Source organism: Triturus cristatus, chromosome 8 (assembly GCF_964204655.1).
Source record: "Triturus cristatus chromosome 8, aTriCri1.1, whole genome shotgun sequence".
NCBI lineage: Eukaryota > Metazoa > Chordata > Amphibia > Caudata > Salamandridae > Triturus > Triturus cristatus.
In genome coordinates, this window is record NC_140591.1 from 158144114 (window position 1) to 158161923 (window position 17810).

General features: G+C 47.1%; 1 protein-coding gene across 1 annotated transcript in view; it reads right to left on the bottom strand.

Annotated features, from left to right (window-relative positions):
* UMODL1 (uromodulin like 1) overlaps nucleotides 1-17810 on the bottom strand; it is a 633174-nt gene that overhangs the window by 250920 nt on the left and 364444 nt on the right. The window contains exon 8 of the mRNA XM_085621215.1: nucleotides 4044-4301. Within this exon, the coding sequence (XP_085477341.1) occupies nucleotides 4044-4301 (258 nt within the window). The remainder of the gene's footprint in view (nucleotides 1-4043; nucleotides 4302-17810) is intronic.

The following is a 17810-nucleotide window of genomic DNA, read 5'->3' on the forward strand; positions in this document are numbered from 1 at the left end:
CGGCACACGGACGCTGGAGGGGTGGGCTAGAGAGCAGGGTCAGGTGGGACGGGCTAGAAAACCACTGTCTTGGAACTTGCTGGGCAGGGTGATACAGATATTGCCGACAGTATGCTTGGACGAATACAAGGCGAGTCTTATTTCCACAGTGATGGTATGGATGTTTTTTGGGGCTTTTCGGATATCAGAATTGTTGGGCCTGAGGTCGGGGGGGAGGTATTGATTGGGAAGATGTGGCACCGCGTCCCGACAGAGTCTGCATATGGCTATGAAAGTCAAAGACGGATCAGAGGGGCGTGGAAAAATGGGTGTCGCTTCAGGCTTCGGACCCACAGTTCACTTGCCCTTGCAGGTGGGAAGAGCTTTGGAGGGCCCTATCTAGATTGCAGGCTGGATTGGTCTGTTTGCATGCAAATGGAAGTAGGGTTACGGCGTTTCAACTATTGGCAGTCCTGCGGAAAGCGCTTATAGAGTTGGGCATCGATGGTAGGGATTTTTGGACTCATTCGTTCAGGATTGGGGCGGCATCAGAAGCGAATAACATGGGTCGGGGGAACATCATGAAGCTGGGGAGATGGTCATCGGATTGTTACAAGCCATATGTTCGCAGCGCAGCAGGGGGGGTTTAGTGCGTTGGTTTTTCTTACTCATGTTCATGCAGTTTTTCTTGGTTCAGGTTCTGTGGCTGGGCCCTTCGCGAGAGAGATGTCCATTTGGATGTGGGACATTCATTTGTGAAGTGGGTCAAAGTCCAGGCCCGCACCAGTTACTTTGGAGAGAATTTGGGTTTTAATAAAGATCTGTTTAAAGTGTCTTGGAGGGGAAGAAGGGGCATGCTCTGGAAGGAGCTTGTACAGTCGCTGAATGTTTGTTGGTGGCTGGTAGGTGCCCCGACATCTTGTTGCTTCACTTAGGGGAGAACGACATGGTAAGAGAGGGGATAGTCTTAATGAGGAGCATGAAAAGGGATTTGGCCCTGATAAAACAGCAGTGGTCCGGGTGCTCAGTCATTTGGACGGAGTTTATTCCCTGCAGAGTATGGAGAGGCGCAGTTAACCCTGGGGCAGTGGACAGGGTCAGGGGAAACTCAATACGGAAATGGTTCATTTCTGAAGGGAAGTTGGGTTTGGGAGGATTGCTCATAAGGAAATCAGATTTGACGCAGTAGAATTTTTCAGGGGTGATGGTATTCACCTGTCATGTATCGGCATGGATTTATATTTGTTGGAAATCAGAGTGGTACTAGCCAGGGTGTTGAATGTAAAGGGTTGCTAAGGACTAAATTCCTAGGTTGAAGGGGTGCAGCAAAAAGGGGAGGCGGTGTTTCCGCCTACGCTCCCGCTTTTTATTGGGTGGCGGGGTTTTTAGAGGTTTTTAGTTAAGTGTTGACAGTTTCTGAGCGGGGGCAGGGAAAGGGTAGGCAGGTAGGCTAAGTTTAGATGTTTGGTAGTTATAGTTGCAGAAAGGCAGGTAGGGGGTTGGGTTTCATTGGAAGGCAGGATTTGTAACTGCAATAATGTGTAATGTGATTGTTATGTAATGTTATTATGTTATGTTATCAGCAGAGTGGGGGATTTGATATGGGGATGGAAGGGGCGGGGGGAAAGGGGGGATCAGTTATTTGATGTATAGTGAGGTTTAAGTTTTTTAAGGTAGTTGCCAGTGTTTTCATTGTGATATGCACCTGTTTCAATAAAACAACCTTTTACACAGAGAAATTTGGTCTCGGTTTGGCTTGACGCCCCTCCCTCCAAAGGTGGATTTGAGGGGCGGCCAAACACGATGAGGTCTGCTCCCGGGCAGATTAGGAGGGAGGGGCTGGCCAATTAGCGGTCATTTTTCACGCTGGGCTACTTTTGGGAATAGCTCAATTGTTGCCCAAAAGTTAATAAATTGGGGCTCTGTGCGCTCCCAGCCACCATTTTAGGTTTGGTGACCTGGTGACTGGGAGCGGCGTGGGTAGCTGGCATTTTTGGTCCTCCCTCCCACCCTAAAATATGGCGCTATGGGATTTTCTTCAGTTGGGGTTTTAGTGGCTTAAGTTTAGGGCTAGGTTTGTTGAGACAGGTGCATAGGGTTATGCTAATTGTATACGTGTCCCTTGGGACAGGTGCAAGCGGGGTTGTTAAAAGTTGGCCAGGATTGGTAGAGGTTTTTGGCTAAGTATTGGCGGTTTGTGAGCAGGGGCAGGGAAAGGGTAGGCAGGTAGGCCAAGTTTAGAGTAGATGTTTGGTAGTTACAGTTGCAGAAAGGCAAGTAGGGTTTTGGGTTTCATTGGAAGGCAGGATTTGTAACTGCAATAATGTGTAATGTGGTTGTTATGTAATGTTATGTTATCGGCAGGGTGGGCGGTTTGATGTGGGGATCGTAGGGGCGGGGAGGGAAACAGGGATCGGTTATTTGATGTATAGTGAGGTTTTAGTTTTGTAAGGCAGTTGCCGGTGTTTTCATTGTGACATGCATCTGTTTCAATAAAGCGGCCTTTTACCCACACAAATTTGGTCTCGTTTGGCTTGACCCCCTCCTTCCCAAATAGCCGTTTTGGAGGCTCAAACCGTGTGAATTTGTGAGTCACAGGCTTTGTGACAGGAGAATTGTTTTGTACAATCGGCTCGAAATTACTGAGCAATCTATTGGCCCTAAAACAACCAAAATTTTAAAAAGGGCTTATAACGTGTGCTTAGTCCTGTTTCTGGCATATGCTCTCGAGTACTGGTACCCAGGGTTCAACATGCTTTCCTTCCCCTTCCATGTACACATTTTGAGAAAGGATGAGCTGTGAACGGGCATACACAATACAGGGGATTCCATCCATGCTTGACTTTGCCAGACTCAGGCATGGTTAAATATACAAGGTTTAGCTCTGAACAGGAACAAACTCTGGTGGTAGCACTTGTAATCTGCCATATGTGGGTACTCGATTACAGCTGTACTTCACCAAAGCTACTATGGAAGTCTACAATCTGCCCAACAATGATTAATGCTACCAGGTGATTGACTGTCGGTAGGGGCACCAAAGTCCAGTCAACTGATTCCACCTACGAATCACTGTAATCTAGAATATGGGTTCAAGCACGGTGTTCCAGGATTAGAACCACAAAGCTCTAAGATGTTAAATGAAGGCCCATACCTGCTAATTGTGTCCCTGATGGCAGCATTTTTAAGTCAGCCAGGACAGCAAGATCATTGTGGAACCCTCTGTTGTACTAACCTTTGCCATTCCAGTGTGTGGCCTACATGTTAATTTGAATTTGAAAACAGGATGTTCAGCTGTACCTAATCAGTTTAACACTACCACTAAGTAACTGTGATGGGAGTCCAATTGGTAAGGCGCAAGGTAGGACTCACCAAGTTTGACTCTTCTACACAGACTGGATTCATTGATAACGGTTAGAAGGGGCCTGGAGCTCTGATGCAAGTATTGCTTATAGATTAGATGAAATAAAGTAATCCAATCAAAGTGGTGTTAAAAGTTATTTTATTCTTCGTGTTAATGTAAACTCCTGACTCGTGTTTCACTCTAACCAATAGGTTGTTGAGATTTAACAAGGCTTCTAACTAATTCAGATTAAAGTCAGAAGTGAAGAGAGTAGCATATACTATGATAGCCATGAACCCTCATATCATTTATACATAATAAAAATATACAAAGAAAAAAACATTTAGCACCATTATAATTGATATAAATTAGATTATTAAATGTATGTATAAATGATACTTCCAACTGCGTGTGGGACCCCTTCAAAGGCTTATTTAACTTTGTTCTGTGTTCCTATGGTGTAAGTTCTTTGAGGCTTTGTTTGCAGATTTCACAAGGGGCAGGGTATGCATATTACGTGATTTATTTGATAGTTTAGGATTTGATTTGATTTTAAAAGAAGAGATGTCTGATGTTTGCTACTAATGACGTTTCTTTTTATCAAAGTGATGCAACCAATTCAGTCCTCGGGCAAGGTTTTCTAAATGTTTCCCAGACACACCTTACGGTAATTCGAAATTTTCCTATAATACAATGTATTTATAGCATGCAAAAATATGCTTACCAGTTTTGACTTTTTCTGTCAAAGTGTGGCCATGCCCTGCACAGTCCTGATAGGTTATCGACACGTTGTATAGTGTCCCTGCTACAAGTTCACGGACTTCATACTGCATGGCGCTCGTCCTGACAGTCACTGGCGTTCCCGACATGCTGCGGCGCTCCACTTGAAATATATGGTGGAGTGAGGAATTAATACTCCAAGACATTTGGAAACTGTCAGCAGTGACATTGAAGATGCTGAGGTCTGTCAATGTTGAGCAGTCTACAATTGCAAAAGGTAAGAGTTTGGGAAAATCAGTGGATAAATTCAATTGCATCTCTGATATGTAAAGAACAAATTAAACATGTTTCCGCTTTTATTTTTCCCATCAAAACATAAAAATGATTTGCTTTTAGGGATGACTGAACGTTATATTGCAGAAGCATGCCAATGACATCAACAACCCAAACAATGCAAAAGCGTCAGTGATTGGTGAAGGTTTTTGAGAGTCATTAGTTGCTTGCTAACAAAGTGACGATGAACTTCTCACTATTATTAGCGACCATCAATAATATATAAATATCTAGCGTGGAAACTTTTTAGGAGTCACAGGGCAATCAGAGGTTACAGGGCTCTACTGATACCAATAACAGCCTTACCTCTGTCCTGACACCAATGTTACTGTTGGACTCAAAAGCGAACATCAAATACGCTTCTTGGGTCATCGACCCTCATGGTTACAAATCGGAGCAGTCAAACCCTTACTTAGAGAGGAGGTAGTGGGGCAGGGACTCAGGTAAGCATATAATATAGCCTTATAATGGCTGGTATAAGCCCGGAGCTCAAACATTCCAATGTTTCTTTGTTCACAGCTCTGGCTGTGAACAAAGGCTTCAAGGAGCCTGAGGGGATTTCAATCCCCTCACGCTCCCTGAAGCCTTTGTTTTATTTGTTAGAACATTCTGCCCTTTAGAGGCTTTTGGATAGTTGGGATTTTGACTTAAGACCAAAACTTAAGACAAACTACAATTTAACTTAAGTTTGACTTAAAACAAAATCCTAACTTAAGACAAAATCTTAATTTAAGACAAAATCCTAACTTTACTACTACTAAATGTCTTCTGTGAATACCAAAAGTAGTAAGTTTAGCATTTTGTCTCAGATTAGTTCTGTGAATTGGCCCCGCCATCTCTAATATCCCCTGGCCCCGTAAAAAATAGTCCCTTACTTGCAGATACTTAAAAAATGTACTCTGTAGCAGCCCAAACTCGTCTTTCAAGGCTAAAAAAGATCGAAACCCTTGTCCGTCAAAAAGCTGACCACGTTGAGAAGTACCCTTGCGCTGCCAGCATCTACCAATATGATCGTAAAATATGTCGGGCAAGATGGGATTGCCCCACAACATCATATATGGAAGCAGCACTGGCAAAGAGTATTCCTTACAGATATCTTGCTATATCCTAGTGATGTCTCTAATTATCTTAAACCTAACCCATTTGTAGTAGTTAGGGTCAGTTGTTTTGTAAAGCAGCAACCCAGTGTTTGGTCCACAGGCCAGTTGGTGTGAGAGCCAAGCAGTACCAGTGTCAGGCCCACTGAGTAAGCTTCGAATTCGACCATCAAATGCGGCTCAAAAATAAAGTTTGAAATCTGTAAGCTTAAAACCCCCTTGTTTATATGGTAGTTTGATATACCGAAGAGCTCTCTTTGCGAGTCTAAAACCCCATATAAAGCTGCCTACGGCACTATCTAGGCGCTTAAAAAACATCCACGGAACCCTTAAAGGGATTGTACGATATAAATAGAAACGGTTTGGGAGAATATTCCTTTTCACAACATTGCAACTCCCGTATATGCTAAGAGGGAGCCGATGCCAACTGCGTAATTTTGCCATAACAGTTTTAAGCAATGGTTCATAGTTCAGAGAGACCACATCGTCCACTAAGACAGACTCCCAGATATGATGCTGTTGTTGTAATCCCTAATATTGGTGGAGCCATTTCAGATTGAAAATTTAAAATTGTCTGGGTCTTATTCAGATGTAATTTGTAGCTGAAAAAAAGAGCCAAAATGCTGTGCCTGTTGTGTGATTTCGACTATGGCTTCTACTGGACTAGAGGAAAAAATAGCGATGTTGTCCACATACGCAGTTCATTTTAGATCCAGACCACTAAGAGACACTGGAGATATCCTGACGTTTTGCCACAAATGCCTTATAAAAGGCTCCTTATAGAAAGCAAACAATAATGGGGATAGCGAACAACTCCTTCGAACAGCGAAATGGGCTGAAGAGAGGCTGTTCAGCTTAACTGCTGCTGTCAGGTTACTATACAGTTTCTGAACCGCCGAGAAGAACCTTTGACCAAGGCCAAATGATGACCTAGTCGGCCATATTGCTCCACAAGCAACTTGGTCAAAGGCCTTCTCGGCGTCTAGCATCAACATTCCTATATGTTGATCTAAATGACCAGAGACGTCAAATGCAGCAATAGCTGTAATAATATGAGCTACCGTGTCTCTACCTGGGACAAAAACGTGCTGTTGTTCTGAGACTAACCGATGGATAATAGGAGCCAACCGAGAGGCAAGGATTTTAGAGAAAAGTTTAGCATCGGCATTGATCAACGATATAGGACAATACGAGCTCATGTCCTCTACCGACTTCCCCTTTTTAGGAAATTCTATAATATTGGTGATATTCCAAGAGGAAGGGGCATCTTCGCCTTGAATAATATAGTTAAATAATTTAGAAAAGACAGGTGCCAAAATATCTTTAACATTTTTATAGAATTCCAACGGGATAGTGTCCTCACCAACAGCCTTGTCTGCTGGTAGTGTGCTGATCGCTTCCTCAACCTCCCCGAGTTCAATATCTTTTTGCAGAGACTCATAGTTCAATGGATTCAGAGCAGGTAACGCACTCTCCTGTATATAATCCAGGGAGGTTTGTTTGCTAAAGTATGTTGATTTGCCATATAAATCAGCCCCTTTTATAGTTTTAATGTAAGATCTAGCCCTTTGGTCAGCGATCTGAGTGGCTAACAAGCGGCCAACCCTTTCCCCATATTTATATTGCTTGGATTTATACTTGTGGTAATTGACAGCTACTTTATCTATTAACCGACGAAATAGGCTTAGCTCTTGCTTCTACAAGCCGCCAAGCAGACTGACAATTCTGCATTAGGATATACTGTAATGTGGCACCTCTTACATAGGCCTTCAAAAAATCCCATACCACTGATGTGGACGCAGTGCTCCTATTATTCTCTAGGTATTCTCCTAATGTACCTCGCATACATTTCACAAACTCAAAATTATTAAGGAGATGTCTTGGAAATGAAAATTCCCTAAATACCACTGCTGGATCGGCACAGTTAATATCAACGGATTGTGGTCTGATGTAATTTTAGGACAGACCTCTAAAGATGCTTTTTAGGTCTCGCCTACGCAACGCGATTACACTGCTTAGGAGGACCTTTAGCCGTCGTTCAGCTCTTTTTCGAAGCACATACTCGTACTTGTGGTGGCATACACCTTTCGGGAGTGCGCAGATGCGCGCCACAAGCACGAGTATGTGCTTTGAAAAAAAGCAGACTGCGCACGCACGCATGCACGCACGCACCACTCCCGGGCCAGCAAACACATGATTGCAGTGCCGGTTCCCACGTTACCCTTCTCTGCTAGCACATACGCCCCTACCCCTTCCTGTCATGTTTCTTCCCCTTATCTCTTTATTTCTTCTTCTCTCAGCCTTCTTCATACAAATATTTTCCCTTCCACGGTCTCTTCTCTTACACCCCAAACGCTCCTTCGCTAGAGCACTTCTGTGTCTGACTTAAGTCCACTGCCTCGCTTTCCCTGCTCCCTCCACTCCTGCTGACTCTACCCCCCCCCACACCTCTGTTTCTATCCAGTGACACTGCCCAGCGCCCCCTTTCACGGCCACAGCAGTGCATGTCTTGGCCCCCACTCTGCTCCTCGCTCCTTCTGGCTTCCCTCTGCTAAATGTTATGTTATGTTATTTATATTTTTATAGCGCACAGCTGCCCCAGCAAAGGGGCGTCCTGGCGCTATGACAGACGCTACAACATAACACACAATAAAAGAAAAGGAAATTAACCAGACACGGGAAACAGTAAAGTTTTAATCGCCTGCCTAAAGGCGAGCAGGTCTTCAAGAGCTCGGATGTGTACCGGGAGCGAGTTCCACAAACCTGCCGCGAGCACCCTAAAGGAACGGCCACCCATTCTGCTCAATTTAAAGCGCGGACAGACCGCCAAGTGACGCCCCTCCGATCTCAAGGATCTCAAAGGAACGTAGGGCGTGAGTAGGTTAGCAAGTGCCGGCGGCGAAGAAGATTTCAAAATTTTAAAGGTCAGGCACAGCGCTTTGAACTGAATTCGCTGTCTGACCGGGAGCCAATGTAAGGCCGCGATGGTACCAGACACTGAGCAATGTCTAGGGAGGCCCACAATGGCCCGAGCCGCGGCATTTTGCACCCTTTGGAGCCTAGAGGCCTCCTCTTGATTCACCCCTAACAGCAGTGAACTGCCGTAGTCCAGCCGAGATAGTATAGAGGCCTGGACCACAAGCTGTCTGGTAGGGGGATCAAAGTACTTTAAAACCGGCCTTATTCCCCGCAGAATGCCATAGCACGTGGCAGCCACCTTCTTAGTGTGGTCCTTGAAGGTGAGCGCAGAGTCCAACCAGATGCCTAAATTTCTCACTCCAGAAGCTGGAATGGGAGTGACACCCAACTCTGATGGCCACCACTGGTTACCCCATAGCTCAGCATGCTTCCCTAATACCAACACCTCTGTTTTGGTGGCATTTAACTGAAGGCAGTTGGTGCGAAGCCAGCTTGCTACTGCCAACAAACCCGCTCGAAATTTGGGGGCCTCCACCTCAGGGTCTCCACTAAGTGTCACCGCTAGCTGTGTGTCGTCCGCATATGAGGCCATCGTAAGACCCCACTGTTTAACGACACCAGCCAGCGGTTTCACATAGAGGTTGAACATTGTAGGGCTCAACGAGGATCCCTGTGGTACCCCCAGCTCCAGGGGATAAGTGGCGGATTGGCCAGGTGGTATGGCCACTTTAAAAGAACGATCTGATAGAAAAGACCGAAACCACTGGAGAGCGAGATCAGTCACTCCCGCCTCCTGTAAGCGTTGGATCAGTATATGGTGGGACACAGTATCGAAGGCAGCGCTTAGATCTAATAGTAAAAGCGCTGCAGTGCGACCTGAGTCCAGAACCTGGCGAAGATGTTCCGTGATGTAAAGTAATGCCGTCTCGGTACTGTGTCCCGACCGGAAGCCGTTCTGACTGGAATCCAATATCTGGTTGCGAGCCAGATGCTCAGACAGAACAGAGTTGACGTGGGCTTCTGTTACTTTGGCAATCCAAGGCAGCAGGGATATGGGTCGATAATTCTCTGGCAGCCGAGGGTCAGAGTTGGCTTTTTTTAGTATAGGAGTAACCACTGCCTGTTTCCATGCCGTGGGTACCGTTCCGTTGGACAATGACATATTGATAAGGTTCAATATGGGGTCACGACAGAGTGGGGAAAGTGTGTTGATAAAGGCTGGCTTTAACGGGTCCGAGGGAGAACCTGACTTGACCCTGAGGCTAAGCCTATCAAAGGTCTCAATAGTCAGTTCAGGTAGCATTGCCAGGGTCTCATATCCCAACGTATTGGGGACAGTAACCTCTCGGTTCTGGTGGAGTGTGTCAAAACTTTGGAAGATTGTTTCCACTTTCTCCACAAAAAAGGAAGCCAACTTATCGCAGTGGGAATCTGTGCAAATCACCTCCGAGGTGGATCTGTTTTTCATAAGATCCTTCAGTATCTTAAAAATCAGTTTTGATGGATTAGGGCTGGTAGCAAATTCTTGAGCGTAAAATGCAGCTCGTGTTCTGCAAATAGCTCTATGGTAGAGCTTCAGCTCAGTAAAATACCGAGTTTTCAGAGCAGGGCTGTAGGATCTTCTCCATTCCCTCTCTGTTTTTCGGCAAGCTTTTTTTAGTTCTGCGAGTGACTCATTATACCAAGGACTAGGTGTTTTTGTCCGGCCTTTCGACCACCGTAAAGGTATGAGAGAGTCCAAGGCATCGGTGATCCAGGCGCAGAACTGTTGGTAACCTTGTTCCACGTTAATAAAGATGCTCAGAGGTTTCTGTTCCAGTATGCTATAAAACTCTTCAAGCCTAAGCTTGTGCCAAAGCCTTTTTAGAATAGGTCTGTCAACAGCTATAAAAGGCTTATCGTGGACCGGACAAAAGGCTTCTATAAGCAGATGATCAGTCCACCCCATCAGCCTCGGATCTGACAACCTTACCCCCTCAAGTGTGGAAAAAAAGGGGTCCAAAATATGGCCCCCTGAGTGGGTTGGAAGGGTGACGAGCTGAGTGAGTTGGAGAGCTTCGAGGTTCGCCAGCAGAGTGCTCACCGTAGTGGATGACCCATTATCAAAATGGATGTTAAGGTCCCCCACGATGTTGAAATTGGCACAACCGAGTGCTATAGGACCGATCATATCGGCCAGTGCGGACCTGAAGACAGAATCATTGCCCGGAGGACGGTAAATGAGCATACCACTGAAAGTGAATTGATGGGAAAAAGCAACTTTGAAAATAGCACTTTCACATGCAGGTAGTCCCGACGGTTTCCAATCAGCTGGAAAACAGGATTTGACTGCCATAGCAATACCACCTCCTCTTGTGGTCCTATTGGAAGTGAAGACGGTATAGTTCTGAGGGAATGCAAGATTCAATATGGCAGAATCCGAATCCTGAAGCCAGGTTTCTGTCATTAGAAAGACATCGGGGTCCTCTTTCTCTAGCAAATCATAAATGGACAGGTGATGTTTTACCAGCGATCTAATGTTTAAACACCAAATACGAAGATCTTGAGGTACAACACACGTTCGCGTGACAGGAATAGCATCTTCCAGGGAACGGATTTTAGTAGGGCTGTTAAGTGACCAGCCTTTGCAGGCACAGCTATAAGGGCCGACTAAAGGGTCCACAGGTTTACAGGCACTTCCTCTGGACATTCGCCTTATGGACAGCAGCTCGGACCGTGTGTAAAACACCATACCTGCCAATATCGGCGAGTCAACACCGCGACGAGAAACAGAGCCTGCCCCGCCTCGCGCTGCCTCGACGCGGACGAGCGCAGACGGGCAGGACTCTGGCACGACTCCGGCAAGCGACGGCGTCCACACCTGCGCGTCCCGCTGCGCGGGAGAGGGGAGCTTTAAGTAGGCTCACCAATCCTAGCGCGAGCGCGAGGACGCTCCAAGATGGCGCCCGAAGTTACAATTACAGCCCTACCCAAAATGGCGCCCACAGTGAACCACCCCCGAGATCCAGGCCTGCCAAAACGGCAGTGAGGGAGCCAATTATGTGCGGAATGAGGAGGGGGCAAGACCCAGCTAAAAACAGGGGAGAAGTGCAGCAAGGTAAATTAAAACAAATAGACAAAAACGGGATTTTTAAAAAGCGAAGCGCCAGCAGCAGCGCCAGCAACAGCAAGTGCGCAGCAAAGTAAGCGTCTGTCAAGGCCGCCTCAAAACTGAGTCCGCCTTAAGTAGGCTCACCAATCCTAGCGCGAGCGCGAGGACGCTCCAAGATGGCGCCCGAAGTTACAATTACAGCCCTACCCAAAATGGCGCCCACAGTGAACCACCCCCGAGATCCAGGCCTGCCAAAACGGCAGTGAGGGAGCCAATTATGTGCGGAATGAGGAGGGGGCAAGACCCAGCTAAAAACAGGGGAGAAGTGCAGCAAGGTAAATTAAAACAAATAGACAAAAACGGGATTTTTAAAAAGCGAAGCGCCAGCAGCAGCGCCAGCAACAGCAAGTGTGCAGCAAAGTAAGCGTCTGTCAAGGCCGCCTCAAAACTGAGTCCGCCTTAAGTAGGCTCACCAATCCTAGCGCGAGCGCGAGGACGCTCCAAGATGGCGCCCGAAGTTACAATTACAGCCCTACCCAAAATGGCGCCCACAGTGAACCACCCCCGAGATCCAGGCCTGCCAAAACGGCAGTGAGGGAGCCAATTATGTGCGGAATGAGGAGGGGGCAAGACCCAGCTAAAAACAGGGGAGAAGTGCAGCAAGGTAAATTAAAACAAATAGACAAAAACGGGATTTTTAAAAAGCGAAGCGCCAGCAGCAGCGCCAGCAACAGCAAGTGCGCAGCAAAGTAAGCGTCTGTCAAACCCACCTCCCTCAGCATCCTTCCTCCCAATCTCTTGCTCCCTCCTTCCTCTCACCTCAATGTACCCTTTCTCACCCCAGCCCCTCCTCTCTGCCCACACTCCTCTCGGCTCTACTTCCTATGCTCGCGGGGCACCGAGGCTTCCATCTGCCTCTTTCCACCTCCCACTTCCCCCGCCCCTTTCCTTCTGTGTTCTCCCTGCCCTTACTCACTCCTCGGTGTCTGTCATTGCCTCCCTAATGCCCCGGTGCTCTCTATTTCCTATTTGTCCTCCTCACGCTTCACCCGCCTCTCCCACGCTTCATGCCTCTCCCCTCCCCGGTTTCTGTAGTGATGTGTGTCACTGCCTTTCCACTGGTCTCTCTCCGTGTATTTTTCACCCTCGGCCTCCTCCCTCCTCACAATTCCCTGTGAGTTCCCTCCCACCCTCTCTTCCCACTTTTAGCTGTCGCAACAACCCCCCCCACTGCCTCGCCTCCTCCTTCCCGCCCACTGCTGCGTAGAGTGTGTGGAGTGCGTTTCTATCCATCTTCCTCGCACAGGCTTCTCTGACCAGGACAGACTTTTTCTCACAGTGTGGCACCTTCTATCCTCTCCTCTCCCCAGTAGGTCTCCAAGGTTCTGCTCCTCTCCATGGCCCCTTTCGCGGGTGTGTATATATATATATATATATATATACAAAGTAACAAAGTCCCGCCTTGACTGTGAATCCCCAGGAAAACAGGTACGGACCACAGCGAGTTCAGTTATTTAGTGCAATTTATTGCGTTGAGTTATCAGCAATTCTGGCATAGCAGCATTACACGTTTCGACAGTGGAACACTGCCTTGATCACATGACCAAATATATATATATATATATATATATATATATATATATATATATATATATATATATATATATATATATATATATATATATATATATATATATATATATATATATATATATATATATATATATATATATATAATCCATCCCAAGGCCTCTCTGCCACCTCCATGGTTCCCACCAGGGAACAGCACTGCCGCCTGCTGTCCTCCTTGACTGTCTCCTCTGGCGCCCTCTCCAGGTAGAATCATTCACCTCCATGCCCCTCCAGCCTCCTCTGCCATTGTCCCTGTTCAGGCACCGGTCCCTTCCCCTCCAAGGTCCCTCGGGTTGCAACACCCGCAATCTCAAGGGTGACTCCCCCCGCCATGACCCCCCAACCATCGGCCGCACCACCCTCATGGTCCGACCCCAAGCCCTCAACCCACAGTCCCTCTGCAGGCGGCCTCTCCCTTCTTGATCTCTCTGGAAAGGGCACTCCCTCGTGGTAGAGTGGCCTCTCTGTGACCTCTCTGTGAGGTCCTCTTTTCCTCAAAGGCTGCTCCAGGTGGGCATCTTATGATCTGCCCTCCACAAAAAGTTACTGTGGAGGGCATCATTAGTTTTCTTTGTGGAAGGATGACTGTGGCTCCCCACCACACATAAACTTCATTTACACCTTGGCTTGTCACCTCTCGGGGGCATCACCACCAGAAGAATGGGGTCTAATCCCCCATGTAACCCACCTTTGTCCTCTTCCTCCTTCCCCCAGGGTCAGTAACCGCACTTACCAGCCACTCAGAGCCTCTCATGCACTTACATCGCGGAAGGAGTGGGGCAGTAATTATCCTACAAGGGTGACTTTCCATGACCTGACACATCTTCATTTGATGCATCTCAATGCTCTTCCATGAGGGTTTGAGCAAAATATGGGGGATGTAATTGAACATGTGAAGTTTTATGTTAAATATTATGTGCTTTGTCAAGAACTGTTACTGGGTGTATGCATTGGAAACATTAATTGATACTACTTGTACCCCGCTACTCTTGTGAAGTCAATCCAAGCTCTGTCCTCCCTTAGAATCCCACCAACTTGTTACTCTTGTTTTTAGTCTGCTGTTGAGTGATGGGAGTCCATGACACTGGACTTCTCTTTCCTCTTGCTGCCATCTCAGTAGGGCCTTAACTACTCTTCTTCAGGACACTGCCCCTCTTCAGGTCACTTTTATCCCTCAGAACTACCTGCCTTTCCTGGAAAACCGGGCACAGCCCAGGAGGTGGGAGGGCATCTATTAGCGCCAAATAATCTCCATCTCCTGCTATGCTGAGACACTTGTCACCGAGGTGGGTGACCGGCACTAAAGAAGCCCTATCAGCTTCGAAGCCCTCAATAGGTCTCGCCTTTGGGACCTTATAAATGTTTAGCCATGCAACAGTTCATGTTGTTGCACCAAGGATATTGTGCTGGATAACTAAACACTTATAAGGTCCCAAAAGCGAGACCTATTGGCTATGCCAATGCTTGTTCCAACATAGTTCTATTAATAAAAATCATGTTGATTCGGTAATATTGTTTATGCGGAGATGAATAAAACGTGTATCCTGGAATGGTTGGACATAATCTCCTCCAATCATCCTCCAGTCGATGTATATGGAGAAGTTTTAGGATAGCGGCCCTAGTCCTGCCCATTCTAGCCCAAGTTGCAGTGTTAGTAGTGTTGATCTTCTTATCAATTATATAATTAAAATCCCTCATGACTATCAACTCGCCAGCCCACTCCAATAGTTCAGAGCATAAATGATAGCTAACCTCGGGGCAATCAGTATTAGGACCGTAAACCACACATATCGTAGTCTTATGCACAAAAATCAACAGTTGAGCAATTGCCCATCTCCCTTTAGAGTCGGCCAGTGTAGGTAAAACTGTTGCTCTACAATTCTTAGATTTTAATATGGCTACCCCTTGAATAGAGACCGCCTGTGAGGTACAAACAATTAAATCAAAACCAAGCTATTTTAGCTGTGATCAATCCTTGAAAGCTAAGTGTGTCTCAGTAAGGTCCAATATATGAGTTTAAATACGCAAAGCTCCTCCATTACTATCCAGCTCTATCTGGCCTGATTGAGCCCTGCTACGTTCCAACACATATATTTAAGATCAGATATTAAACCGTATCTGAAAGCTCGATTCGGTCGCTTCCACCCTTGTTCCATAGTCCTTTCCCTTTTGCTCTACCAGTGATATTTTAACTAAAGTGTGGCTATTTAATCCCCCCTCCCTCCCCGACCCCCTCCCCTCCTGCCACTCCTCCAGGTCGACCAATGGCGGCCGGCTACCATTCTCTGCCTATCACCTACCCTTTTTAAACCCCCATCTGTACCTGCGAAAAGGAATCACCCCCTTCCTCTGCTGTCCCTAACTGACAGCATTAAGAAGACGCCCCCTCTCCCCCGCACCCCAGAGCTCCACCAACCCCCACCCCCTACCTCCCCCAGTGAATGTGAAAAAGTGTCCAAACAAGCAAAAAAGCAAAAGCGAAAAACAGATGCCAAGAGCGAGCACAAATTATTTTCACCTTTACTTATACAATCATTTTCTGCAATCGGACTGCCATTTAGCTAATGCTTGTTTAGCATCCTGCTCAGTGAAGAAAAAGTGCGACTGGCCATCTTTAATAATCTTAAGACGAGCTGGCTCCTGCAAAAACACTTGTGAACACACTGCCTTAAATGGGTTCATTAGTTGACGCAACCTCCAACGTTTGTCCATTGTAGATTTGCACAGGTCAGAGCGTGCAAATATAGAGATAGTGTTCAGCTTAACAGGAGCAGATGGGCGTGCCTTTAAATAGATTGCTTGACATAACAAAAAATTGCCCAAAAACACCACTATTGGCCGTTAATAACTTGACTTGACTTGGCTCCCCCAAGGAATAGTCGAGGGCAATCTATGCGCACGCTGGACCTGTGTGTCCATAATCCAATCCACTAGGTCTGGGAATGCTTGCTGAAAGAGACTAGCAATATAGGCCCGGGGGTCAAAGCCTTCCCTTCCTTTCGATTTTCCAAAGAACCTTAGGTTGTGGAGCCGTTGATGATTCTCCAGATCTTCAATCTTAGCCTGCATAAACATCATTTGAGATTCCTGTGCCTTAATTAAGTTCACGGTATGGGTATTAGCCTCTTCCACTGCTGCAAAACGTTCCTGTAAGTCAGTGACCTCAGAGGAAAGCTGTGTGACCTTGGAGGTGACATCCGTCAGCGCTTGTTTTATCTCTCTGCTGTCTGTCTTAGCCCTTTGTAGAGTTTCCCAATTCTAATGAGGCCAAGGGGGAAGGTACTGAACTACAAGCCTGGTCCAAAGATGTAGAGGGGACCACAGGTGCAGATGTTATTGCCGGTGCTGGAGACCTGGCAAAAGGTAGAACTGGAGGACTGTGAGATCCTCCGTTCAATCTGCCTGATATCCCATCAGGACCATCAGTATGAGTTGGTGAAACACCAAGATTGGATGCAGATACTGAATGTTCACCTTCAACTCCGACGCCAGCTGTCGTATTACAGTTTCCGTATTGCCGGGATTAGGTAGCCTTGAAATGATGGCCCTAACATCGCCCTTGGAAGCCACCAATTTTTGCCGGGGGCTGACCCCAGGGCCAGTCTTTTTGCTGTTTGCCACAGAATCCTTAAGCCGTCCCAGTGCGGCAGTAACTTGAGGTTTATCTCCCCCACCCCGGCCCTTGCCTCCTTTGGCTACTCTAGTGATTTTGGGGCCTTTCGCCTTCGTGCCTTTCCCCCAACTGGGGTACTAACTTTTGGAGTATTGGGTTCCCCTGCCTCGCCAGTGCAACTAGTCGGGCTGGGTCGCTGGTTTGTATGCCCTGCCCAATGACTGATCTGTACATTTTCCACACATTGCATAAGTTCAGTTTCCACAGTATCTAAGGATTGATCAGTATTTGAGGCATCGTTGGCCCGAGAATCCATATGACCTAATTTCGACTGTTCCAATGATTCAGCTATGTCACTGCTTGAAAAGTTTCTATCCCCTGCAGCTGCGATGATTAAACCATACTGCGGCTGTGTCGAGCTCTCAACAATTTCCTCGGGGATTTCAAAGCCGAGTACACGCAATGCTGGAGTATCAGAGGGGCTGGTTCTAAAATCACAGTGAGTCTCCCTGCTCACAGTAGTGTCTTTCTCCATGTTCTCCATGTTATTAGCCATTTGGCCTGGACCCTGACAGCCAGTTTGTTTATTTTGCAGGCTTCTTCATATTCTGAGACTGAGGGTGGCAATAACAAAGCTGAACAGGTCCTTCCTCACCTTCCCAGCCCTCCTGGACTGCTGCATTGAGCACCTCTGCCATCTCAAGACCCGGGATGGAGGTCTCCGACTCACATGATCGGAGCAATCCAGTGGCTCTTCCAGAGCGCAGTAGCCGGAGGATCGGTTTTCCCAGCTGGGAGACAGAGCTGAGCGCTTCATCGAAAGCAGCAGCGGCTCCGCGGTGCCGCCGCCACAACCAGCTCCATCACCGGCTTCAGCGTGTGCTTCTGTGCGGCCGCCTCCCCTCACGGTACGCTGCGGGGCCATTCGTCCTTCTTGCACCGCCGCCGGCACCGCCACCAATCCCCGCCGGCTGCTTTGGGCCGGAGAGAGGTTCCTGGAATCAAAGGGCAGCAGCAGCGGTAGCCGTAACAAAAACCACCTCGCCGCTCGCCCACCAAAGATACAGTCCCGCAACTGCCCGATCC